General features: G+C 34.2%; 3 protein-coding genes and 1 long non-coding RNA gene across 7 annotated transcripts; 1 reads left to right on the top strand and 3 right to left on the bottom strand.

The window, feature by feature from the left end:
• Positions 1-455: 455 nt before the first annotated feature.
• LOC107816086 (uncharacterized) lies at positions 456-4,010 on the bottom strand. Of its 2 annotated transcripts, none has more exons than XR_001654856.2 (4): positions 3,336-4,010; positions 3,005-3,100; positions 1,718-1,758; positions 456-690 (listed from the first exon to the last, which is right to left on the bottom strand). It is a non-coding gene; the product is annotated as an uncharacterized LOC107816086 (long non-coding RNA). The 2 variants fall into 2 exon arrangements; XR_001654857.2 differs by having other exon boundaries at positions 3,226-3,753.
• A 5,755-nt stretch (positions 4,011-9,765) lies between these two features.
• On the top strand, positions 9,766-13,981 carry LOC107816085 (serine decarboxylase). 3 transcript variants are annotated; one of them, XM_016641755.2, is made up of 6 exons: positions 9,766-9,902; positions 10,156-10,500; positions 11,695-11,926; positions 12,046-12,239; positions 12,328-12,464; positions 13,169-13,981. In XM_016641755.2, the coding sequence occupies exons 2-6, from the start codon at positions 10,179-10,181 to the stop codon at positions 13,745-13,747; spliced, it is 1,464 nt and encodes a 487-aa protein (XP_016497241.2). In that variant the 5' UTR covers positions 9,766-9,902; positions 10,156-10,178; the 3' UTR covers positions 13,748-13,981. The 3 variants fall into 3 exon arrangements, with proteins under 3 accessions (XP_016497241.2, XP_016497242.2, XP_016497243.2); XM_016641756.2 differs by having other exon boundaries at positions 9,790-9,902; positions 10,175-10,500; XM_016641757.2 differs by having other exon boundaries at positions 9,801-9,902; positions 10,153-10,500.
• A 1,318-nt stretch (positions 13,982-15,299) lies between these two features.
• Positions 15,300-17,910, bottom strand: LOC107816083 (abscisic acid 8'-hydroxylase 3-like). Its single transcript, XM_075227584.1, has 9 exons — positions 17,682-17,910; positions 17,000-17,318; positions 16,772-16,924; positions 16,435-16,695; positions 16,262-16,348; positions 16,097-16,175; positions 15,903-16,009; positions 15,698-15,816; positions 15,300-15,611 (listed from the first exon to the last, which is right to left on the bottom strand). Exons 1-9 carry the CDS (start codon positions 17,885-17,887, stop codon positions 15,521-15,523), a joined length of 1,422 nt encoding a protein of 473 aa, XP_075083685.1. The 5' UTR covers positions 17,888-17,910; the 3' UTR covers positions 15,300-15,520.
• A 1,926-nt stretch (positions 17,911-19,836) lies between these two features.
• Positions 19,837-24,955, bottom strand: LOC107816084 (transcription factor VIP1-like). Its single transcript, NM_001325970.1, has 4 exons — positions 24,250-24,955; positions 23,032-23,164; positions 20,347-20,431; positions 19,837-20,274 (listed from the first exon to the last, which is right to left on the bottom strand). The coding sequence occupies exons 1-4, from the start codon at positions 24,840-24,842 to the stop codon at positions 20,033-20,035; spliced, it is 1,053 nt and encodes a 350-aa protein (NP_001312899.1). The 5' UTR covers positions 24,843-24,955; the 3' UTR covers positions 19,837-20,032.
• Positions 24,956-25,568: the final 613 nt, after the last annotated feature.

The following is a 25,568-nucleotide window of genomic DNA, read 5'->3' as shown; positions in this document are numbered from 1 at the left end:
CGGGACATTCAATGTTACCATAATCACTCATTTTATGTTGTTAATCTCTTTGTCTTGGACCTATAGCAATGCCTGAAAAACCATTGTCACAACAAGCAAAACCGTTACAATAGACCTATTGGAACGGTTATGGGACCGTCGCATCAGATCGCGTGCCAATAGGTCTATTGCAACGGTTTCTCGTGACGGTTCTAAGATCGTTGCCATAAGCATGTCTATTGCAACGTTTACAAAATGTTGCAATAGCCAGATCTATCGCAACGGTTGCCTTGTCAACTAGAACGCTTCAAAACCGTTGCAATATTGTTTTATGTATTGATTGTTGAGGCTATTGCAACAATTATTATGAGCTAGTGCAACGGTCACTACAAGTTATTGCAACGGTTTGGTGGTTTTATACCATATTTATTTACCTATATAATAAATTATGTAATACATTAAAATTTATATAAATCTCAAAAGGAAACTCCTCATCAATATATAAAATTATATCTAAAATATCCAACTAGTATTATCCATATATAAAAGCTAAATATACAATGTCGTTTGGCAATTCAAGAGTTAATACATAAGTTGGCAAAAGTTTCTAAAATAAAAGATTCTAGAACATCTAAAAGTTTAACAACAATCAACTAATACTCTTGAGTAAGATCTTCACACCTTTCATCTACCCTTGTTCATATGCTTCACCTATAAAACCATAAATAAAAAAAAATCAATATTTGTCAGATTAGGAATTACATATAATTAATTAAAAAAAGTCAAACAATAAATTAAGCCGAAAGCTAAGATATAAAATAGTGAGGTCCTAGATAAGCATTGCTATTGTGGAATAGGGAATAGTTCAAGTACTCAACCAAGCATTAATTATTTTATGCAACAAAAGAATTCATTATGCAAATTGTGCTTAAGTTTTCTTCTCTAATTGTTACTTGCAATGATGGACAGAGGTATAAAACTACCGAAGCATAAGTCATATACCATAGAATGATTTGCTATAACAAGATAATGGTGAATTTCTACACGCATAGAAGGCCACATAATTTGACAGCTTTTTCTAACCTATGGTCCATCATCCAATTGACCAGTCCACTCCAGAAATATTTAAACTGCTATATTGATAAATGGAGTTAAGTTCAAAGTTTTTCACCTGAAAAAGTACTAACAAGAAGCTCAATTTTTCAATATAATTTATTATTCACTTGGAAGCATAATCGTCTAAATGTTGAAGTACATACTACTAACAATCCAAACTGAAATTTTGACATAGTTGAATGCCCAGTCAAAAGAAAGGTAAAGATAAAATTAGAAACTAAAAACTATAGTTGTGACATCAAGAAAAAGACTGCAAAAAGAACTGTCAGAGAATAATTCAAGAGCGTGTTAACTGCATTGTACGCCCTCATCACAAGTACCAACTATGATAAAGAAGAGTTTCAAGGAATTTAGGCAAAGTCCAAATAGAGATGAACTTTGTATTATCTTAGATTGGAAGAAAACTTGTGGTAGTACAAGGAACGTAACAATATGACCAAACACATCAAGATGTCAAAGCAAGATAATAATTTAGCTAATTTTACCACTTTCATAGATGTTTGAAGGCTTAACAATCACCTTCAACAATGATCACCACCTAAGTCTTTATTTCAAACTCGCATAAGTGGAAAAAGAAATGTAAAGGAATAAAACGGCAAGAAGATTAAGAAAATGGGTATACCTTCAAGAAGGCCATAGTAGGAGATAAAGCCAATTGCAAACCTAACAAAATGAAAATATAACGATTGAATTAGCAATTGCTACAGGCAGCCAACGGAGTTACATGCAAATGAAAATATTATAAGTAAATTACATCACGGTGAAAGCTATTCAACCTTATATCTAACTTAGTTAAGAAAAAATTTGGAGAAAGGGAACCTTTTCGACAACTAATTCACTTCCCTGCATCCACAAATGCACTCATAAATTTAAGAGGTTGCTATTAAGATCGAAACTACAGTTTTAAGATGTTCACTCCACAAATTCCAAGAAAACGGTTTAAGATCGAAATCATTTCAAGGTACGCAATCTTCAAATTCTATTAAACCATAACAACTAAACATAAATTAAGAAATTGACAAACAAGATCAAATTGTCGTTTTCGCTTTCAGAAAATATATTTTGTTCTTCACAATAAAAATAGATGAAGAGGGACCTCCAGTAGTTAAATATTTTCTATTCTTCTACAGGATAAAACAGCAATCTCCGACTACATTGAGAAAACAATCTCCAGAAATAATATATAGTTCTTCATAATACAAATAGTTTGTGCCTCAATCCCACAAAAGTGTATTACATCAACTATGTCTAACACTTGGCCGATGAAACAGCTAAACTGGTCAACCTGTTGCAATAACTTACTTTCATCCATTCAGATTGCTACAAGATACTAGCATTGGTATTAGCTCTTTATCAAGTAACATGTCATTAAAACAGATGTCACGATAGGTCTAAACCTTGGAGCATAGACAACATAAAGGTACAAACAAATGAAAATAAAGAAATATTGAATATTGAACAATACCAAAGTATTACAACGAACAAAAGCATTAGATATGTTTTTTAATTTTAAAGTTTAGTTTCTTGAACTTTTCTAGTCACAACAGATTGACACCATGTAATCAATACTAGAAATATATTGAAGGAAATAGCCAAAAATATGATTACAGTTTGATTATTATTCACTAAGCATTACAAGGTATACAATCTTCAAGTGTGTGTGTGTACACACACACACACAAGCTAATACATGATATTTAAAAAGAAAAAACTTTAATGCCTAAGCAAAACAGAGGAACTAAAGAAAAAAAATATTTCAACAACTGTTAGATCAAAGCAACAAATTTATAGAGACACAAAGTCCTCACATGAATATTATAAAGCAAAAGACGGCCACTACCAAAAGATAAGTAGTTGTTTTCATAGTATAAAAATTCAAACTATTTTTAGAGTGCAGACCAAATTGTACCTGCTCAAGCATAGATATAGCAGCCCTAGTAAACCACCAAAGGCGAGAGGCAAAGCAAAACCTGAGCTGGGACTTGTAATTGGGCCAAAATTATAACTATGAACAACACAGAAAACATAATCAGTGCATCCTTCTTACAAACAACTATAAGGATATAAACGAAAATTAGATAGAAATATTCTATTTTCTTTAAAAAATCAAGAGCAAAGGGAAGGAATTACAATATAAGAAACCTTAAGAGATCCCCAATTTAGATTCAAAGCTTCAATTGAAAGAAAATAATGGACTCAACAAGAAATTAATAAGTTAAAAAGATGATTAAGGAAGAAACCCTAAATATTTATAACTTCCTCTTGTTCTCCCTCAGCCACCGATTTCTAGCGAAGAAGCCTCAAATAGATCTACCGACGACGATTTTGCGGGATGAATTGATGGCTTTAGGATAGATTGCATGAGTCTAACAGTAAGTGTGGTGAAATTATTGAAGTTGGGCGGCCATCGCTTTTGGTTTTGATGGTGGTAGACGGTTCTCAAATGTGAGGTTAGTCGAGGAAAGTAGTGTCACAATTGTAGGAGGGCCTTATTTATTGCAACAATTACAAAAGCCGTTGCAAAAAGTCACTATACTGCAACGGTTTCGACACTAATGCAACGACTTCAGTGCTAAAGTGTGGTGATAGCAAAACCTTATGCAACGGTTACAATCGTTGCGATATACAGTCTATAGTAACGGTTTCACAACCGTTGCTGAAAATAGTGTTGCCATAGGCCCTATTTTCAGTAGTTACTTTTACTAGAAGAGTTCAATTTGATAACGTATTGATGCAACCTAAGTAAATGGATTAGAATGTTGTTACCTTCGTTCCTATCATCTTTTAGTTACTTCAACTTAGATTAGTTACTTGAATGCATGATAGTGATATAATCTGTGAACTTGCAAAGAAAATAATGAGATCTAAGCTAGCAATCTAAGAGAGAAGAGAAAGGAACTAGTATTCTCATTCATAATCCTCAAATGGGTAAAGTGCAATACATATAACGTTACTGAGATGGAGACTAAAGTTAAAGAAATATAATACTAACTGGGCCAAAATGAAAATACTCTAGGGACTAAACCGCTAACTCTCAAACTATAAACTGACTTAACTACTTCCTATTCTCGTACTACTACTCAAGCTCTATGTACTACTCTCGCAGTTGTGCAATTGATACAATTCATATCAGATAGTCAGAGTACCACGTTTTTATAAAGTAATTAGTAAATGAATAGTACCTAAAGTTTAATTATCCTACCAAAACTTTTGTCCACAACTATAAACATGGAGTTTTCGGCAGAAAATATCCCTAAATTATAACTCAAACTTTGACGGGAAATGTTAGGGGTCGTTTGTTTGGAAAATAAATTATCCCATGATTAATTATCCGAGGATCGGATTAGTATCTCACCCACCCATAGGGATAAAAAATAATGCAATCTTGGGATAACTAATCCCGAAATTAGTTATACCACGATTTTATCCCAACCAAAAATAGAATAAACTTATTTCAAATTTAATCTCGGAATTACTTATCCCATATCCCTTATCCCTCATACCAAACGAGCCCTTAGTTTCTTCAAAGATGTTAAAGGGAGTGATGAAAGTTGTTAATTTATGAATAGTTCAAGGATGTTTTTTGTTCACAAAGAAAGTGTAAGGATGTAGTTTAAGTTTGGGTATCTTTGTACTATAACTATAAAATATTTTCAAATAAAAGGGTATAATTACATTTTAAGCAAACATAAGGACTACAGAAGCAATTTACCATCTGCATGGAGGACCATAGATTTGCCATAAATTTGTGCCCCTTATAAAGCAGATGGGTTATAGGACAAAGTGCCAGAAACAGTGGTCCTACAAATTCAGATATTTACACATGACATGACTCACCTTTTGCTACCCTACTGAATCTTGGGAATCCAATTGCTCTTCATCATTGGTTGCGAATACGTATCTTTTTTCCTCTCTTTCTATAATAATATAATATAATCCAATTCAGATAGTATCAATGAACGTTTCATTTTTTGTATAATAATTATAACAATTGAAATATGCAACTAAGAGCATGTAACTGGAAAGGATAAGGATGGACGAGTCAGCAACTATTATTACTTAATAATAATATAAACAAAAAAGTAAAATGAATAAAAAAACTAGAAAGCATTCCCATGAAGTCTTGAAACTTTTAACATATTGTTTGGATGGTTAGTTTTATATATATATATATTATTTAGATAAATTATATTATTTATCGCCGTCTAACACACTGAAGGTCTCCGATTCGAGTCCGGGCGATGCCATTCTTTTCAGAAATATTTTGTTATTGCCCCTCCCCTCCCCCTTCCTGAGCCGAAGGTCTTCTGAAAATAGCTTCTCTGTCTTTTTAAAGGCAGGGGTAAGGTCTGCATACACTCTATCATCCCAGACCCCACTTGTGAGACTACACTGGGTATGTTTTTGTTGTTGTTGTTGTATTATTTGTCGTCGTTTCATGATATCATATACTAATAATATGAAAAAATAAATTTGCAATTTTACAATAAAAAATAAGGTTACGAGGTAAAATATTTATATAAATAGGTAGGGTAAATGATAAAATAAGATTATTTAATAATAAGGAAGGACAAGATGAAAAGAAAAAATAAAGTTATAATGCGACCACGCCAAATAGGTTGTTACATAAAGTGACACTTTTCATCATTACGTAACAATGAATTTAACGATACGATACTATAAAATAAGTAACAATCAAAATAAATATTATATTTAAAGTAACAATACAATACAATACAATATGTAACAACCATCCAAACAAGTCGTAAGTGTATTTCACAGTTTCATAGTATCTTTTAAAATTTATGTTTATAAATTATGAATTCGTCTCGCTTAAGTTTTTAAATTATTTTGAATCCTTTTATTATTCAACTCATTATTTTGAATCCTGTTTGGCCAAGCTTCTAAAATAAGCTTATTTTGAGAAGTGCTTTTCTCAAAAATACTTTTTTAAAAAGTACTTTTGGTGAGAAGCAGTTTATGTTTGGCTAATTAATTTGAAAAGCACTTTTGAATAGTAATTAGTGTTTTGCCAAGCCTTTGAAAACTGTTTCTAAGTATATTTTTCTCAAAAGTGCTTCTCAGAAAAGTGCTTTTGGAGAGAAGCTATTTTTCTGATTCCCAAAAACTGTTTCTGCTTCTTCTCAAAAAGCACTTTTTTTCCTTCCAAAAGCTTGGCCAAACACCTCAATTTTTGGCCAAAAATACTTTTGACAAAAAAAAATACTTTTGGCCCAAAAATAAGCTCGGCCAATCAGGCTAGAAGTAATGTACTAATTCTCTTTTGTTCTTTTTGTTTCTTTTTAGTAATAGCTTCCCTTGTCAGTTCAAAATCAGATTGTTTTAAGGTTTTTTTTTTTTGTTTTTTTTATTTTTTTATTTTTTAGAGAGGTGAACTTGTGAATAATGTTAAATTGACATTTGACGAGATCCGACCCTTTACTTATACTAAATCTGTACTTAGGTGCATGATTGAACTTACAATAGTGAGTATATTGCAACTGAATCTATCAAATTAATTCAGATTTTTTTAAAAATGAATTTTTTTGTTTCATATTTGTCTGCTTGATTTAGCTAGTGATTTAAAACTAATTAACAATTAATTTTCTTTGGTATCTTTATTTTTCTTTTTCTAATATTACTAGTAGTAGATACCTTTTGAAACCAAGTAATCTGAAAATTTTCGAGCCATCCAATATCAATACTCCATTTTTTTAGTATTTAGACAATATAAAGAAGACGTCTGTTCATCTTTCTTACCAAAAAAAAAAAAAGAAGACGTCTGTTCGGACTCTCAAGGGGCAGTGATAATGTTTTAAGTAATTAAGTTTCTTAAAATGGCAACTCCACCAATTTCTAAAAGGCAAATTAAGATGACGCTACTATTTTTATTCTTTCATATTTCCTAAACTTCTAACTTATATATTATCTACTATAAACTATTACAATCATTCGTTCAAATCATTTTCTTTTAAACTCGCAAAAGAGTTTATTCATAAATCGGATGGAGGGAGTAAATAGGGTAGACTCGTCTGTTGATTCCAGATTATTCGAGGAAAGCAAATTGGTTGGCCAAGCTTTTAAAATCAGCTTATTTTGAAAAGTGTACCTCTTAAAAGGTCTTTTCAAAAAAAATATTTTTGGTGAGAAATAATTTGTGTTTGATTATTTAATTTAAAAAGTATTTTTGAGTAACAATTGATATTTGGTCAAACTTGTAAAAAGTACTTCTAAGTGTATTTTTTTCAAAACTGCTTTCGGAGAGAAGCTATTTTTTTCAGCTTCTCAAAAACTGTTTTTGATTCTCCTCAAAAACACTTTTTTTCCTTTCAAAGCTTAGCCAAACACTTTAATTTTAGGAAAAAAAAATACTTTTGACGAAATAAAAATACTTTTGCCTCAAAAAAAGTTTGGCCAAACATGCTACATAATTCTAGAGAACTCGAGGAATGAACCATAGATTTTGTTTAAAAAGTTTGAAATAATATTTAGAGATTATTTCAAATAAGTGGTTGTTTATCAAATTGCCCATCACTTCAATTTCAAACTTGAAATATGAAATTTGAAAAATAGATTTAGGTAGTTTTTCAAGTTTTTGCTCACAATATTTTAATATATTTTCATATCCAATCACACTTCCAATTTCCAAATATTCTTTTCCAATATTAACTTCAAATATTATATTTTCTCAAATATCAATCACTTCGAGCCTGTTTGAATAGCTACATAGTAATTGAATTTGAGTGTAATTGAGTGTAATTACACAGTTTGATATATTTGTTGTAATTACAAGGTTACTTTTTAATTTATTTTCTTTTTATTTTTATTTTAATTTATTTTTTATAACTTTTTATTTCCATTATTTTTTATTTTTTATTTTAATTTTACCTTTTAATTTCTTTTTTAATTTTAAAAAATATATTTTTTGTACATTATTTATCTTTTATTTCTCTACCTTTACTTCTTGTGATTCCATGTAATTGCTCGTATATTTTATTTCTTATTTGTTTAATTTCTTTATTTAGCGTAATTGCGTTATTATTCTAGTTTGTGAAACTACATCTCCTAATATTAGAAATAATAATTCATTAACAAATTTGACATATAATGAGTGATATTATTAAAGTAGAATTTCGTTGTTGAATGAGGTTATAAACTTATTATGTTTCCTAATCTTAAGTTGTATTTAAATTTATTTTTATTATGTTGGAATCTGACATATGTTTAATTTTTTTTAAATTTTTTTTTTGGAATTTTGAAAATGTGTTATATTATGGTTCCAATTTACTTATTTTAGTAGTATTGGCTTGTTATTTCATATTGCATGTTGTTCATTTTTAGCAGTGTTTTAAAAGGCACTTTCGGGGCGAGGCGCACCAAAAACGCCCCGAGGCGATAGTGTGGGGAGAAAGTCTCAAGAGGCGTACGCCCAACAATTCGGGGCGTACGCTCGGGCATTTGAGGCGCATTTTTTTAGTGAGGCAAAAGCCCTAGAGACTTTTTCAAATTAAAATAAAAGTCTTTCATATAATACCCAAATTCTTAAAAGTCAACTTGGTAATTACTCAAAAGTTTTAAAAAGGAACTGAAATGTATTAAATTTAAAAGTCAAGATATTTTTTATCGATTGAAGCCCTAATTCATGGTCATTCCCAATTCTTTATCTTGTCCGCTAGTATGCTAATATCTCCCAAAAGCAACGAATATTCACCTTTTTTTACAAGTACAAAGAGAACTCCATTCTCCTTCATAGCAGCAAGTTCAAAGTTCAAATTGCAGGTTAGTCATCCTTTTTTTTCCCTCAATATAGAAAACGTTATTCTTTTACACTCAAGTTACTTGTGCTTTGTAAGTAGCGTATAATAGATTGTTTTGACTAGTTTTTTGTGGGGATAGAGCGCGCGCATACACACACATTATAAAATATTTACTGTAATTATATTATTTTATAAAATATTAAAAATTAAATATCCTATGGGGCTTACGCCTCGCTGAGGCATATGTAAAACGTCCCGCCTTACGCCCACGCCTTTTAAAATACTGATTTTAAGTTAGAATTGATAGATTAATTTTGTCAAATATTTGCATAATGTTATGATATTATATTTATAAATATTAATTTATTTTATCAAACATGCATTCCATGATGTTCTTACAAAACGTATGTTTTTAGTTTTTATAATTAATTAAACTAAATATTATTAATTTTAAATATATATAAAAATTATTTTACAATATTAGTTATAAATATATGATTACTAATCAGTGTATATTCAAGAAAAAATATGCATCTTAAATACCAAATCTAATATCATTTATACTTATAAAAAATTACGTATAGGCATATATTTATTATTTTTAACTTTTAAGTTTTGATAATTCATTTAAAATTTAATCTAACTATGTAATTACACTTGTGCAACCAAATAATACGCTTGTAATTATGTTGTGACAAACAAATAGATCGTCGTAATTACTAAATTGTATAATTACTAGGTTGCGTAATTACTAACATAATAATTACGCCACTTCCGATTAGCAGGTAGCTTTCCAAATAGACCTTCATGTCTAAGCGCCTAGGAAAATCATAAGGATTCCATGAGGGAGTTCCGATCTAAATAAAGTACCACGAGGGACTGATTAGTAAATATAAGAAAAAGACTAAAAATGAAAAGAAATAAATATTCAGTTATTAGGCTATAAATACAGAACCATATTTGTTCATTCTTTTTCCTCTCTCCGCAAAATCAAGAATTGCTGAGCCGATACTGCCGGTCTTCCCTATACAACAATCTCTCTTAATTCAGGTAAAAACCATACATTTATCCACTGATTCCTATTTTTCCGCATTTATATTCATATATTACGCCTGCACTTTTTCTGTCATACATTGCGGGAAAAAATAAAATTGCAAATTTCTTTTTTTATATGAATAATCGGTTAGATAATTGAAATCCATATGTATTTTCGGTTCTAATTTTGTTGGATTGATCTGTAACTAATTTTGTATACAATTATAAAAATTGACGATTTGATAAAATTTTACTAAAATGGAAGCAGCGATTGTTGATTCGAACAGAGCTATGGTAGGAACAAGCGCAGTAATTGAATCGGTCAGCTCCGCTGTGATCGGAAAAGAGGTGGCAGCGGACAGTCAATTTGATCTGACGGCTGTGGCGGAGCCGGTGCCGGCAGTAGTGAAATCGGAGGATGTAGATGGCGCGGTTAATGATGGTGAGGAGCAGAAGAGGGAGATTGTGTTAGGGAGGAACATACATACAACGTGCTTAGCTGTTACGGAACCTGATGCTGATGATGAATCTACCGGTGATAAGGAAGCCTATATGGCTAGTGTTTTGGCTCGGTATCGGAAGACTCTTACTGATCGAACTAAGTACCATTTAGGTATCGTGTTCAATTTAATTTTGAATTGTGACTCGTGATTTTGATTTCTTTGCTGAGGCGGATCCAAGATTTTAACTTTATCGGTTCGAGTTTGAAATTCTACCACAGTCCATTGGATTTACTGGTCCATAAAGGGAATTATATATTTTCTTAGGTTGGCTTTAGATATTTCTTTTTTTGACAAATGTTGCTACTATGGCCATTTTAGCTTTCTAAATTGGTTTCATATATATTAGGTATGGTATCTCTAGCTCGAAATCTGTTATGGGATAATCCCCCTTAAAACGGGAGAGACTAGGATATAGCTCCAATATGAATGTTATGACTTACTATTATGTTTCCTTTTGGGGCAATTTTTTTTGGTTTAGAATTTTGGTAATTTACTCTTCGGGCTCAAAAGTAGCCCTTTTCTGAAATACTGAGTTTTGTCTTTGAAATTGGCAAACTTGTGGCTATTGCTTTTGGCCTCGACTAATTAAGCTGTCCAGCTTGTTGCATTGGAAAGTTGTAACAAGCAGCTGATTATTTTTTCTTTGCTATTATTTTCATTGGGGACAACATGAAAAGAACATGCCTATTTATGGCAAAAGAAGCAGACTGGTAAAGTTGAACAAAAGATTGGTCTTGCATGAGCGTGAGATTAGGTTCAGGACACAGTTTTACCATCACATAGCAAGTAATTTCTTTTTTTTTGGGGGTGGGGGGGTGGGGAGGTTGGGATATTGATGTAACATGAGAGGATGAAATCATTGGGTGATTATTTACTATAAGGTGTTTCTGATATTCTTATCTATTTCTTCACCTAAGTATGATATAGCTTTTCCTCCTTTTGGGAGGTAAACATAATTTAGAATGGCTTCTGTCTTTCTTTTAAATAGCTATATGTGTTGTCTTATTTGCTGTTTATAAAAAATTTGATTTCGTGTTGTGTTTAGCATTAAAAAGTGCTTTTTCTTCATTAGAACCTTATATATTGATTGCCTCCGAACTACCGTACTGATGTTATTTTTGGTAATGAATATAGATATAGTATTGAAATTAGCCAACAGTATAGATATAGTATTGAAATTAGCCAACAGTATGTCCCAGTGGGTGGGTGGACTAGTCCAGTTTACAACATCCTTGACTACTTTCATTGCATTCCAGGTGTAAAAAGATATTTGCCTTATTATCTCAGATTGCTGATTTTCACAGGGTATCCATATAATTTGGACTTTGATTATGGTGCACTCACACAGTTGCAGCATTTTTCCATCAATAACTTGGGGGATCCATTCATTGAGAGTAATTATGGTGTGCACTCAAGGCAGTTTGAAGTTGGGGTTTTGGACTGGTTTGCACGCCTATGGGAAATAGAGAAGAATGAATATTGGGGATACATCACAAACTGCGGAACTGAAGGAAATCTTCATGGAATCCTTGTTGGGTTAGTATAATTTTAATTTTTTTCCTTTGGAAGCATTAGGTTACTGCTGAAGAGGGGATCTCCCTCCTTTTTCCTCTCTTTTTTCTAATTCTAAGGAAAATACTGTCTTAATAATGCAGGAGAGAAGTATTTCCCGAAGGAATTTTGTATGCTTCGAAGGAGTCTCATTATTCTGTTTTTAAAGCAGCACGAATGTATAGAATGGAATGTGTGAAGGTTGACACTCTACTAACTGGTGAAATAGATTGTGCAGACTTCAAAGTTAAGCTACTAGCAAACAAGGACAAACCTGCAATCCTCAATGTCAACATCGGTACTCTCTTACCCTTTCACTGTCTGAGATATTCCCTAAATGCAGCAACCGCGTAGCTGCCTAATGTGCCATCTTTTTTGGTTGACAGGGACTACTGTGAAAGGAGCCGTCGATGATCTTGATCTCGTCATAAAAACCCTTGAAGAGTGCGGGTTTTCACATGATCGGTTTTATATCCACTGTGATGGGGCTCTCTTTGGTCTTATGATGCCATTTGTCAAGCGTGTAAGTAATTTGTTTATACAAGCTGTTTTTATTGTTTAACTTCTCCTTGCATTTCTTAAACTAGCCTATGTGAAGTGTATGTAAAAATACTTGGCTACTGTTAGCGAATCAGGAGTTTATGAGGTACTCTTGTGTAATTGAAAATGTGAAAAGTTGCTGCCTTTGCCACTAGCAATAGGCAGAAGGTTAAAAGTCAAATTGGTTCTCTGTAACCATTTCTTTTGGAACTAAAGGGGGAAATATGAAGAGAAGCAGAATTCATATCTTTGGCTGATTAGAAGGACTAAAAGATAAAGTATCTTTTTTCCGGTCCTGTTGGCAGTAGGTGTTCCTTATGTGGATACTTCTTCACAGTAAAAAACAAAAAAAGGATGAAATAGATTTTGTATGCAGATCTACAGTCCTGTTGGCAGTGTTTATATTCCTTTTTTTCTTTTGACAAGTATTAATGTTCGTCATGTGGTAACTTCTTCAAACCAAAAAAGAGATTCTGCAAGCAGAGACCATCCACCGCCACAGCGCTTTTATGAATCATAAATTTAACTATTATCTTTTGTTGCTCCTACGTACCATTTTACGGAACAATAAATTTAAAATTTAAATTTTCAGAAAATGAAAGAAACCAAAAAGAAGAATTTTTTTTTTTGAAGGTAATGCTATTGTTTCAGGGTTTACCTCTTAAGTAATATTGTTAATATGTACAGGCACCGCAGGTTACTTTCAAAAAGCCAATTGGTAGTGTGAGCGTCTCTGGTCACAAGTTTGTGGGATGTCCAATGCCATGCGGTGTTCAACTGACAAGGTTGGAGCACATTAATGCCCTTTCTAGGAACGTGGAGTACCTTGCTTCAAGGGACGCCACTATCATGGGAAGTCGGAATGGGCATGCTCCACTTTTCCTTTGGTGCACCCTGAACAGAAAAGGGTACAAGGGATTCCAGAAAGAAGTCCAGAAGTGCCTAAGGAATGCTCATTACTTAAAAGATCGCCTTATAGGAGCTGGAATCAGTGCTATGCTGAATGAACTGAGCAGCACAGTTGTTTTTGAGCGACCTAAAGATGAGGAATTTGTTCGCAAGTGGCAACTTGCTTGTGAAAGAAATATGTCACATGTTGTCGTAATGCCTAGTGTCACAGTCGAAAAGCTGGATGACTTCTTGGACGAGTTAGTTAAAGCACGATCAATCTGGTACAAGGATGAGAACGTCAAGCCTCCTTGTCTAGCTGCAGATATCGGGAGTCAAAACTGTTGCTGCCCTCAGCACAGGGGACGTAATTCTTAGATAGAGAAGCTATAGTTTCTCATTGTTTCTGTAGGAAACATTAGAGCCATCGTGCCACTGATGTTTGAATTAGAGAAGCTATTAGTTTCTGTAGGAAGCCTTGGATTCATTGTAGAAGTGATGTTTGAATTGTGACTTGGACCCATAGAAGTGTATCGGTGTGGCATTTTTGCTTCTGCATAAATGTGTTATCATAAGGAAGGATTTGCCAAGATTATGTGGCAGCTTTATGAATCTTTTGTGTTCCTCTCCATTTTCTCAGTCTGCTATCTTTGATATGAAAAAGGGGAACTCCTAGCCATAGCAAAAAATATGAAAAAATGTTGAAAAGAGAGTTTAGAAACTCTGCAAGAAAGTTATGGTAGCATTTGTGCAATAGATTTTAAGATTGGATGTAGTCTACGAGTCTTGTTCGGTATGAAATTGTAAAACCCGTCAATGGTTATGACCTCCATATTCTTGAAGCAAAACTTGCCTTCTTTGGTTGGGTCAAGAGGGGGGTTGATGGATTGGTCTGTGTTTCTTTTTCTGGCGTCAGGGTGGGTCAAAGAAAAAAAAAGGAAACAGAAATAAAAGATGAACGAAACAACTGATCAAGTTAATTTCTATAGCAGATAACCATTTCTGTTTCTGGTTTTTATCCCCTTAAGAGCATGCATATTCGTGATATCTTTAGAAGACTAATGTAGTAGAACGTTAAACTGAATAGGGGATACAGTTAATGATTTGTACCTTGTAGTCCTATTCTTCTAATTTTTTATTTATTTATTTTATCGTTGAGGTACAATTTTTTCGGTTGCAAACAGAATCTAAACTTTCAATTTGAAGCTTCTTTTTTTACAATAACAATCTCAGTGAATCTGCAAACTATCATACTCTCTGTATTATATATGTCGTTTGGCTGAGGAATCTCCAGAAAGTGATTGGAAAGAAATCATGGAAGTTAATACATAAACTGCAGGCTAAGGTTGAAAAACCGAATTATCCACTTCTCAAAAGGATGTATACTATTCGATTTTTTTCTTTTTTGGTAGTTATAATCATCTTCTTTTCTTGAGAGCAGGTGGCTATTAGAGAGTAATTACTTGCAATGCACATTTAGACTTTTCTTGGCTCTTTAATCAGGAAATTCTAACGTCCAGTTAAGTTTTCGAGCTATGCATCTGAGTTAAATATATCACATTCAGTGCTAGAATGGGTGGATCAAGGGTTGATTGTAACAACCTCCTGCCATATACCAGCCACCCCTCTCGACGAGAAAAGAAGAAAATGAAAGAGGAAGCAGAACAAAATGAGCAAAGTACTTGCTTTGAGCTTTAAGACAAGAGTGGGTTGCTATAGTGGTGAGCACCCTCCACTTCTAACCAAGAGGTTGTGAGTTCGAGTCACCCCAAGAGCAAGGTTGGGAGTTCTTGGAGGGAAGGAGCCGAGGGTCTATCGAAAACAACCTCTCTACCCCAGGGTAGGGGTAATGTCTGCGTACACACTACCCCCCGACCCCACTAGTGGGATTATACTGGGTTGTTGTTATACTTGCTTTGAGCTTTAAAATGTATCACTTTGTTAGATTACCATCTTTTTTATCATCATCAAAGAGTTTCATACATTATCTTGCAATTTAACAATGGATCTACAGGAACAATTCCAACTCATTGGTTACTTATTGGTTCAACTGGAACCAGGAGTTGGCACCTTTTCCTTATTTGTGCTATTATATTCTACTAAAATGCTTTCGTTTCCTCTTTCTAATACAATGTGAAAGAAAGACATTATCTAAAGTGTCTCAACCATGACTGGATACTTGTTCTTTGGCATCCTGACAAGTGTTGGCTGAACAGAATCATCTGTGTCTAAAGGCGTCCATCTGCAAGGTAGACAAATTTTCAAATTAGATACAGTTTCTTAATATCGTTGGAGAAAATTTCAAAACAACTGTTCCTTTTTTCTTACTTGTATCTGCAGACAAGATGATGAAGGAAAACAGAAATTTCCAGTTTGGCTAGGTTGATTCCAGGACACATGCGCGGTCCGCTTCCAAATCCAAGGAAGCTGAAAGGTTTTAGAGGCTCCTGTAGAAAATCCAACAAGCCGACTTTTGTTATAATATCTCAGGGGTTGAATAGAAGGAGCCAGCTAATTATTTTGGAGAACTTACATCAAATCTAGAAGGATTAAACTTCTCAGGATTAGGAAAAATCTTGGGGTCGCGGTGGATAGACACTACATCCAAGTTAAGAGACCATCCCTTCTTGATTTTGAATCCTGAGCATGGTTAAAAGATTTATTCTAGCTCTGTATAGTAGAGCAGGAAATGTAACAAATTCCAGGTATGAGAAAGCTGACAGTTACCATCAATTTCAAAATCCATTGCTGCTTTTCTTGAAAACCAAGGCAGGATTGTTGCCATTCTAAGAGTTTCACTTATTACCTGAACATTGAAAGATCAAGCAAACAGTTAATCTTTGAATTTCAGGGATGAAAAGAAGCTGGATTCATGACTATTATGCAGCTCACTTTGGCGGTGTAAGGCATATTATTGACTTCAGACCAGGCAAGATCTGACGTGCCTTGTTTTCTAGCTTGGATTTCTCTATGTTCCTCCTGCAAATAAGAGATTCAAGTTATAATCTAATTTCAGAAAGTTAAAGGCTGTTCCTTTTTCCCGTGTTAGGGTCAATAAGAATTACCCTTAATCGTTCCAATACAGCAGGATTTTCTTGAATAAATTTGAGTAGCCATGTCAATGCAGCAGTTGTAGTATCGTGTCCTGCAACTAGCAGTGTTAATATGTTATCCTTCAGTTGTTTATCGGTAAGTTTGCCATCATCATCATTTCCTTCTGATGCATGCTTCTTTACCAGGGATTGCAAGAAATCTTGTTTCAAGCTTTTCCCACTTCTCCGTTGGTCAATTATCGAGTCTAACATAGCATACATTCGATCACGAGCCTGTAGTTGACAAATAGCCATCCCTTTTAGTTTGTCCATTAATCCTATTCTGCATATACTGTTGAAAATTTGTTACCTGAATGCCACGATAAAAGGCAGTTCCCGGGACCTTAAAGGGTAAAGAAGAAAAAGAGGCAGAAATAATCTTGAAATTGGTTCGAAACTTGTCTTGTTCCTCACCAGTTGGATCTAAGCTCATTATCATGTTGCCTATCACCTTGAGCGTGAACTGCAAAACATAATCCAACAGGTTGAAACAATGCCTCTAAATCAAAAACCAAACTCAACAATCAAAAGACTCAACTGTGGAAGCCTCTTCAAGAACCAAGACTTCTTTTCCAGACCATTGATCCAATGTTTCAATAGCTAAGCTGTTGATAAACTGAAAATACTTCTTAAGTCCATCAACAGAAAGTGGTTCAGCAATTAGTTTTCGGAGTCTCTTGTGCGAATCTCCCGTCTGTTGAAGCAAGCTAGTAGGTCCAAGTACTTGCTGTCCTGTGTAGAAAAGGTTTAAGCTCACCATTCCATCTTTTCCTGTCAACAATATTTTACTTGCTTCTCTTCCTGTCATGAACACCGTGTACCTTCCCAATACATAACTCTTGAACACCTTCCCATACCTACAATCATTATTTCAATCACGCGCCAAACCATGATACAGTCAGTCAGTGGCAAAGCCAGAAATTTCTTCAAGGGTGTTCTGACTTGAAAGAAGTAAACAAATTTCCCGACAAAGGGTGTTGAATATATGTTATATACATCTAAAATCAATATTTTACAGTGTAATTTTTCATAACATAGAGCATTTTAAGAATTTTCTTTAACTTTCCCGAGCAAGATTTTAAATTCTTTCCCACAATGCAAGTGAATGAGTTCTTTCTAAATAAACATAGCATATTATTACGATTCCCTGGAGAAATATTTGACGTGCTATAGCTAGATAATACGAAAATGATCATATGTTGGCCTTAACACTTACTTACAGTTTCTGTCTCTTGTTAATGAAGCTGTATATACCAGCAGGGCTTGAGAATTCAGATATGAAAGACAAGCTCTCTCCAATAATAGGCCACCCTAAGGTACCTGGAATTGCTTCCATTTCTTTTGGAGAATCCCTTGTTTTCAGTAAGATAGCTAATATTACTAAAGCCAACACTAGCACAATCACTATTAACATGATTAGCTCCATTCTTGAATGTGTTAAAGCTGCAAAGAATGATTAATTTATATGTGATATTGTGATGATCTCAAGAACAGCTTTAGCATAAACTGATTCCTTGTTGGCATAAGACAACTTCACCCCATTGAATATATTAAGTTTCCATTGGTATTAGATGTTTTCTATGACAGGGGTCCAAATGGATTTACTATAAATTTCTAATTCATAAAATTATTTTACTACTAGTCACAATTTCTTCTAGACTTTGTTTAATGTCAAGAAAATAACAGAGTCAAATTATTCTACTAACAGAAAAAGGTAAGTTCAAGGAAATGAAGAGAAAAGAAAAACTTTCATCTTCTTTTACAATTTGAAGAAAGTTGGGATAATAAATGGAATTAATTATGAAAGATAAGATGCTTAACAGACTCAAAACCACTTTACTCAAGATTTCAGTTATATACTCTTAACAGCGAAAACATTTTTTACACTATTAATGTAGTTTAAATGTCATTTTTACCAGGTTACTGATTAATGTTTATTATTAAGATTTACTTGTCTAAATATTTCTAACACTATTAGTGCATATAACTTAAAATCCTTTACTTATAATCGATTAATTTGGATTGGATGCTCAAACTAAATAACAATAAACATTTCTGATGATAAAGGATAATTCAAGACCACCTTGATTTTGATTCAGATTTTACTCAACAAGATAAATGAAATAGTTTTAAGGCATAAATTCATTTGAATTGGTTGATACTTCAATTTTGAAATTTTCTGCAAGGAGAAACCATCTCACTGTGTTTCCTATTGGTATTATGTCAAGTTTTACTTAGTTGGTGTCAATATTCTTGTCTAATGAAAACTGCTTGACATATGGAAGTGATTAATTAATCTTTAAATTGGCTGATACTTAGATTTTTCTGTTAGGCTATATCTAAGGAAGACCACTAATCACTTGTTTCTGTTGATATTGTCCCAAGTTAACTTGGATGGTGTAAACATTCTTGTCTAATTACAGCTACTTGATTGATTAATTAATCTTTTGAAGCAATGCAACAATAAATTCTGGCGTTGAAATCATGGCTACCACCTGTGAGTATATGGCATCTTCTTCTGTGATAATGTCAAAATAGATTCATGTCACTGTTACATTGTAAATTCAACTTTTAAATTAATAGGAACTTTGATATCTTGATCAGTTGAAGGAATTTAACTTCTTCCTACTCTAGTTCTCTTCTTGTCTTTTTTTTTTTTGAAAAAATAAATAGAATGCTAATCAGTTGGTAAATTCGCAACTAGGGAAGAATAATTTCAATGAATTTATACTATTTACTCTATAATTCGGATAATAGATCCATTTATTTACTTTGATAAGCTAAAGTTGTCAAACTTGGCACAACTCTTCTTTTATGGGATGGTTGAGTTGACTTAGGCGTGTGCACCAGCCCAACAATGCTTCCAACTTTGGATCATTGTTTCACTGACATACTCCATTTTTCTTCTCTCACAAACAAGACTAGACAGAAAAAGAAAGGGTTTCAATCTGTAAGATTCTATTGACAAAACAAATTATGATAAATAGGCCTAGAGTCTAAAGCTGACTTAATTAGTAAGCCATCAAAACTTGGCTTTGGGTTATTGCTTTTAAAATCTAAAGTCCACTCTCAAATCTGATCATGCAATAGAAAGCATTTAAGAATCTATCTCTCAACTAATACGAGGCCGTCCTGTTTGGAGTGGTTGAATGCATTAAATAATAAGGTTATGGATATGCCATGTAAGTAGTTGTAATTGTGGAAAATAAATAGAGCAAATTTATTTCCATAACCCAAGATCATGTTCATGCCTGTTTTCTAGCTCAATGGTCAGGAATTTGAGGTCATTCAGAAGAATTTAATCACCAGCAAGGTTTATTTAATTGAGATCAAACAACTGGAAACCTCACAAATAATAAGTTATGATAATCATAACATAAAAGATGTTGAACAATATCTAGCTGCTGTTTATGAAACAAGTTTCTCCTATAGCATTAAAGTAACTAGTATTGATAATGGTACAAATGATCTGAGTAGCATGCACTCACAGCCTGTACCACTATCCATTACATATCAATATATACAAAGCTCTATGCTAATTACTCATTTATGATGTTCCCTTTTGACATTTTCAACCCCTGTTATTGAAGTTCATGAAGCTAGGTTGGGTCTGCCCACCGATATTCTGGGTACTTGTGGTAGAATGAGGCATGTGCTGCTGCTGCTGTTGCGCATGGTGACTACCACATTGGACAAATGACTGTGGCTGGGGAGGGAAATGCGGACGTGGCCCCCTATTTCCATTGGCACCTAGAATTTGGCCAGCTGCTATCTTAAGCCGCTGCAGTTCTTCCCTCAAAGCCTCGTTCAGAGCTAGAAAATATTCACTCATATGTCACTAAAATAAATCAGTGAAAATCACATCAAGCTAGTAAACAGGCATACCATCTCTAAGATGTGCTCCTTGTTCCAAAGCTTGCAACCGTAGTTTGAGCTCTTTGTTCTCATTAGTCAATCCACTATTGTCTCTCTGCTTCATCATACAAAAATGGCATGAAAGTGGTCAAGGAACTGTTACTGTGTTTTTTGACAACAGTGTGTTAGCGATAGCATAATTTGCAATGAAAATATTCCATTCAGCAACACAGAAATACAGTTGATACATGTCTAAGGAAATGCACACAACTTGAAACTGCAATTTTGCACACACGGCATATATGTGTCATGGATAAATGGATTGCCTATTGTATGTTACCGCCCAAATGAAAACATGGAGAAGAAGTTCAAAAGCACCACTCAACCCGTCAACCAAAGTAATTTTACAAAAAGGAAAAGAAAAATGGGAAGGAGCAATCATGAAAAACAAGAACGGTACGCCTTCAGTACAACAAACTGGAGACTGTGTCACACAACTATTTATGCATGATGTTGTGGTAGACAGATCCATACTCAACGACAAAGAGATGAGTAAAAAGAAGATGAATTTCCAACCAGAGCAATGGAATTAGATTCCAGCAGGATTTTATTGCGAGCAGCTAGCAGGATACCATACTCAGATATTCTAATGATGCTAGAAAACAAAATACTACTTAATAACTAAGAACCTGTTAATTTATGATGACTATTCTCAATAAACAACGTTCATTATTTAGCACCAAAGAGAAGTGCAACAGCTTAGAAGAGCCTAATTACCTGACCAGCTAGTGGTGGAAAAGAAAAGATTTGACTGAAAATTTTCCTTATATCCTAAGAAATACTATGTTTTCCACAATAATTTGAAGTCAGAACCAGTTTAGAGAAATGGCTTGCAAAATTACGCAAGGAACTCTAAGTGAAATCTACAAGCATAGAAGTAGGTAATTGAAAAGCAAAAGTTTGGAGCCTACATCTTAAAAAACCATGACCGATAAAGCTTCTTCCATATCATTAAATTTAATATATGCATGTAATAGATGCAATTAATCCATAGTAACTATCTTATGCAGTGATGACAAACATAGAAGATCCGTGTAAGGATTAAAAAAAGGAGAAAGGACACCTTGAAGAATATGATATATAGTATTTCCAGATTTTAACAGTGGGAAATTTTGAAGCAATGTACAATATCAGATGCATTTCTAGCTCCAGCAGTTCATTCCAGCTTATTAATTTTAAACTCAAACAACTAGTTGAGAAACATAAAGCTCAAAAGACAACTGAAACCCAGGTACAAATAATATATAACAAACCGTCAATCAGAAAAATACTTGAAATGAGTACTGCAAACCCTCCATCTATTTGATGAAATTACCTGAAGTTCTTTGCTAGAGCTCACTTGCCTTACTTGGTTTTCCAAAAAATCTCTAGTTTCGGTTCCAAAGGCTGAATCTAGAATTCTGCCATTTTAGCACCAAAGTTCTCCTTTTTTTTTAAAAAAAAAAAATAAGGGAAAAGGGGTTCAAAAGGGATTTTAATTGATAGATAGGGCATGGAATTTCCAAAATTCTCCTTTTGCATTCTTAGTTCACAAGTTCAACTAGCAGAGACTCTGATCCTATCAATTAAATTTACAACCTATATTCATATTATTCCAATGGCAAATCCTCTCTATGGTGTTACTTCACAGACAAAAATTACTTCAGTATCATTTATATTTCTTTTTCAGTTTCATTGTTATTTGTTTGCAAAGATTATAGGCAAACTTGGAGGTCTTTACTAAATTGGTAACCCTACTCTTATTTTTAATAGCAGGATTTAGCTAGATTATTCCACCAACCCCACTTTTGACTTGTTATATTCTAAATTGTCAAAAAAAACAAAAAACAAGTTGGTCTCGCCGAAAGATACGTGACTGACCAATTAGTCAACCAGCATGTCCGCAGTTGATATTGCTCATCTTTAAAGTTCCTTTTTTCTTTTGTGTGTGTGTTTTTTTTTTGGGGTGGGGGGGACAAAAAGAAAAGCAAAATCAACAAGGACCTATTCCTTCCTCAGCACCTCTCTCTATCTCGCTAATGCTCACACACCTTCCCCCCCCTGATGCCACACCATTCTAACTGTCATAGCACCGCACTATCTCACCTTTCCCCAATATTCCCCTCCCAACCACTAGCTCCCTCCTTCCATCCTCCATTGCCAGCAACAGCACCCTCCGCATATGGCACTAGCACTCCCACTTCTCCAATGCCCCTCTCTCTTTCTTAGCTGTAGTACTCCCTTTCCCATGGCTACCCGACCCTGTTCCCAAACACTGGCACCATATCACTGTTCTCCGGTTCTCCGTTCCCATTATTAGCCCTAAGCATTCTACATCACGTACAAAAAAGGACAGGAATATGAACATAAATAATGGGAAGAAACGGAAAATATCCCGATTACTGACAAGCCAAAGGTCGCTTCACTGACTTGGTAATAACCATCCAGGTTGCATTGAGCTTTTTATTATACGCCAACATTTCTTTCCCAGTTACTTTATTATTGATTGCACAGTTCTTTCAAAACTTTTTGGAGTTCTTTACCATGATCATATTGCATATGCTCTTTGTTCAACGTATGTAAACATGAGAAGCTATTGAAATTTTCAGGTCACTTTATACAGCAAAATTTGATAACCATGAAGAGTATTGCATAAATTCTTTGTCTATTTCATACCTGCAGGACCGTGATTTGGGCAGATAGAGTAGTAGCTTCAGTCTGCAGAGTCTGTACCTTCCTCTCCAGTTCACTAGTGTAACGAATTTTTCGCTCCTTTGAACGTGCAGCAGATTGTCTGTTTGCAAGAATCCTGTAATAATGCAGAATCAAAGATGAGTTTATACAAAAGCTTAAAACTAAGTTAAATGCTAGAACCTTTACCTACAAGCCACAAGGGGACTTAGTATTTTAGGAAATGGAAAACATACAAATGACAAAACAGTAATGCTGGGACACGATGCCATGTAACAGAGAGAAATGACACAGTATAACCTTTTGTGCTGAAATTTTCAGATTGCTATGTTGACAATGAGATGTTATCAGTAGTTTCTGAATTTCCTCGCCTCCTACCATTCAGGTAACACCACTTCACTAAAGATATACAGTATAGCAGAACACCATTCTCTTTCATCCTAAATCAGCATACAAGGTACAATAGCATCTTTTCATTAACTCAGTAATCCGGCTTTACTGCTAGGAGCCTCTACTAGACTGCTTTTAAGTAGTATAGTCCTCCCCTCCCTTCCCTCCAATCCCTTCTTCCTTTTTTTGAATATATAAAGTTTCCTTGTTTCCGATGTTAAATATCCTGGCCATTCACATATAGAGAATAGTGGAAACTTATTTCATTTTCCACAATAGAGAATTGTTGCAAATGATCACCAACATACTTCTTCTTTCTCAAATCATATGCATTTCTTCTATTCCATTGATTTGAGTTCGAGAATATTGATCACATACAATTTAACCAAAAGAAGGATATAGTTTCTAATATCATAATTCTACCTCCTCCTTTAACTCCTATCCTTTGTTTTTCTTCTCTTTTATATGTATAGAAGATTGAGTGTCCTAAAGATTCTACTTTTTGGTATACTACTCGTATATTATGCCCTTCATAAATAAAAGGTTATTACTTCATCCAAAAAAAAGCTCTTTACAACTAAAAATAGACAATTTTGGCCTTCCAAAGAAATAGCAAATCATTTCAAAACCAAGAAATATAGCGACCATCTAGTTCCCTACATTTTCTCAAGAAATTTTCAAAGAACCAAATGATTTGAAGAGACATTTCCTCCTAAATCCTAATCATTAGAGCTAAGTATAATTCCAAGTAAAAAAAAACATCACACAACAAATGTATAAAAAACAAAAAACAAAAAATAGAGAAGTCCAAACCTTTTGGCTCTCTTGGGATCAATCAAAGCCAACTCAGCAAGGCGATCAGGAGCCATAGCTTTCTTAACGGAGCTGCTACACTCCGCCTCAAACGACGCCGTTGAAAATGACCCGTCCATCGAATTGCTATGCCTGTGTCGAGTACCCGAACCAGAAACCGAACTGGAACCGAACACCTTCTTCTCCTCCTCCGCCGCCGCCCCCGGCGTGGTCGCTCCAAACTCCAAACCATCAAAAAAGTCGGCGTCAACTGATAAACTACGAAAATGATTCAACGGTCTAGGGTTATTATTAGCGCCCGGTCCGGACATTAAGCCTGGTCCACCGGTCGACGACGAGTCAGCAGAATTGGCCGGTTGCATATGAGTATCAGCAGAAGGGGATAGCGACGGCGCTGAAATATCCAGATTAAAGTCGGCTACGACGTCGTCTAAGAGAATATCATCGTCGAAGTCCGGGAACCGGAAGAAAGTCTCCGATTGTGCCCGCCGATGACGTGCTATACGGGTCGGAGTATCCGGCATCTGGTCAAGGTCGGTCCGACCCGCTAGAAATGGGATGGGTATAGGCTTTCCGCTGAACTTCGGGTCCATATAGAACTGGCTCAAAACAAAAACAAAAATCAATTCTTTGTAGAGTTTCTGAGGTTTTGATTTTGGGAAGAAAAAGAGAGAAAGAAGAAGAAAGGGGGGTGGAGTGGGATCCAGGGGTAGAGCGGCAGTTGGAAAAAAGAGCAAACTCACATGGGGTTTATGATTTATTGGAGTTGTTAGCAACAGTTAACTTCTTATAAGAGGTTTTACTAGTGTTTTATGGACTATATATAGGAAGCTCTGTGATTATTTGTTAGTACTTATTTTTTCAAAATAAGGGAATATTTTGAAAATCTTGTAGAAATGTGGAAGGTGTAATAAATATATTATATTATTGGTGTTCATTTACTCCGTTGTAAATAAGTTTTCTGAAGAAGTTTATCCATATGAGACTCCGCCGTAAATATGTTTATCTATTTAGTACTCTATTGGAAATAAGACTCCTGAATAAGCTTATTATTTTGGTACTCCATTATGGATAAACATAACCTCCGATAGAAGATTATCTATATCTGGTACAGTAGCAGCTTACAAACAGCTTACACAGTAGCTTGCAATAGCAGCTTACACAGCAACTTATAGTAGCAGCTTACGCAGCAGCTTCCTTTCTTCTATAAATAGAGGAGTTTTCAGTTCATTATATACATAAGTTTGAAGTTTGAATAATATATCAGTTTCTCTCTATATTTGTCTTTACTTTACAGTTTTTATTTTATAACACGTTAT

The sequence above is a fragment of the Nicotiana tabacum genome, chromosome 12 (assembly GCF_000715075.1).
Source record: "Nicotiana tabacum cultivar K326 chromosome 12, ASM71507v2, whole genome shotgun sequence".
Lineage (NCBI taxonomy): Eukaryota > Viridiplantae > Streptophyta > Magnoliopsida > Solanales > Solanaceae > Nicotiana > Nicotiana tabacum.
This window is presented reverse-complemented; position numbering and strand designations above follow the sequence as displayed.

What these genes read in the sequence shown, in the direction of transcription:
- LOC107816085 (XM_016641755.2), top strand. Translation starts at nt 10,179, where the DNA reads ATGGTAGGAACAAGCGCAGTAATTGAATCGGTCAGCTCCGCTGTGATC. An exon ending in TCGAACTAAGTACCATTTAG is followed by an intron (nt 10,501 to 11,694) that starts GTATCGTGTTCA and finishes TGATTTTCACAG; the next exon opens with GGTATCCATATAATTTGGAC. An exon ending in CTTCATGGAATCCTTGTTGG is followed by an intron (nt 11,927 to 12,045) that starts GTTAGTATAATT and finishes TTAATAATGCAG; the next exon opens with GAGAGAAGTATTTCCCGAAG.
- LOC107816083 (XM_075227584.1), bottom strand. Translation starts at nt 17,887, where the DNA reads ATGGAGCTAATCATGTTAATAGTGATTGTGCTAGTGTTGGCTTTAGTA. An exon ending in CCTTTTATCGTGGCATTCAG is followed by an intron (nt 16,696 to 16,771) that starts GTAACAAATTTT and finishes TGTCAACTACAG; the next exon opens with GCTCGTGATCGAATGTATGC. An exon ending in TTAATCCTTCTAGATTTGAT is followed by an intron (nt 15,817 to 15,902) that starts GTAAGTTCTCCA and finishes GATTTTCTACAG; the next exon opens with GAGCCTCTAAAACCTTTCAG.
- LOC107816084 (NM_001325970.1), bottom strand. Translation starts at nt 24,842, where the DNA reads ATGGACCCGAAGTTCAGCGGAAAGCCTATACCCATCCCATTTCTAGCG. An exon ending in CCCAAATCACGGTCCTGCAG is followed by an intron (nt 20,432 to 23,031) that starts GTATGAAATAGA and finishes ATGATGAAGCAG; the next exon opens with AGAGACAATAGTGGATTGAC. An exon ending in AGGAGCACATCTTAGAGATG is followed by an intron (nt 20,275 to 20,346) that starts GTATGCCTGTTT and finishes AATATTTTCTAG; the next exon opens with CTCTGAACGAGGCTTTGAGG.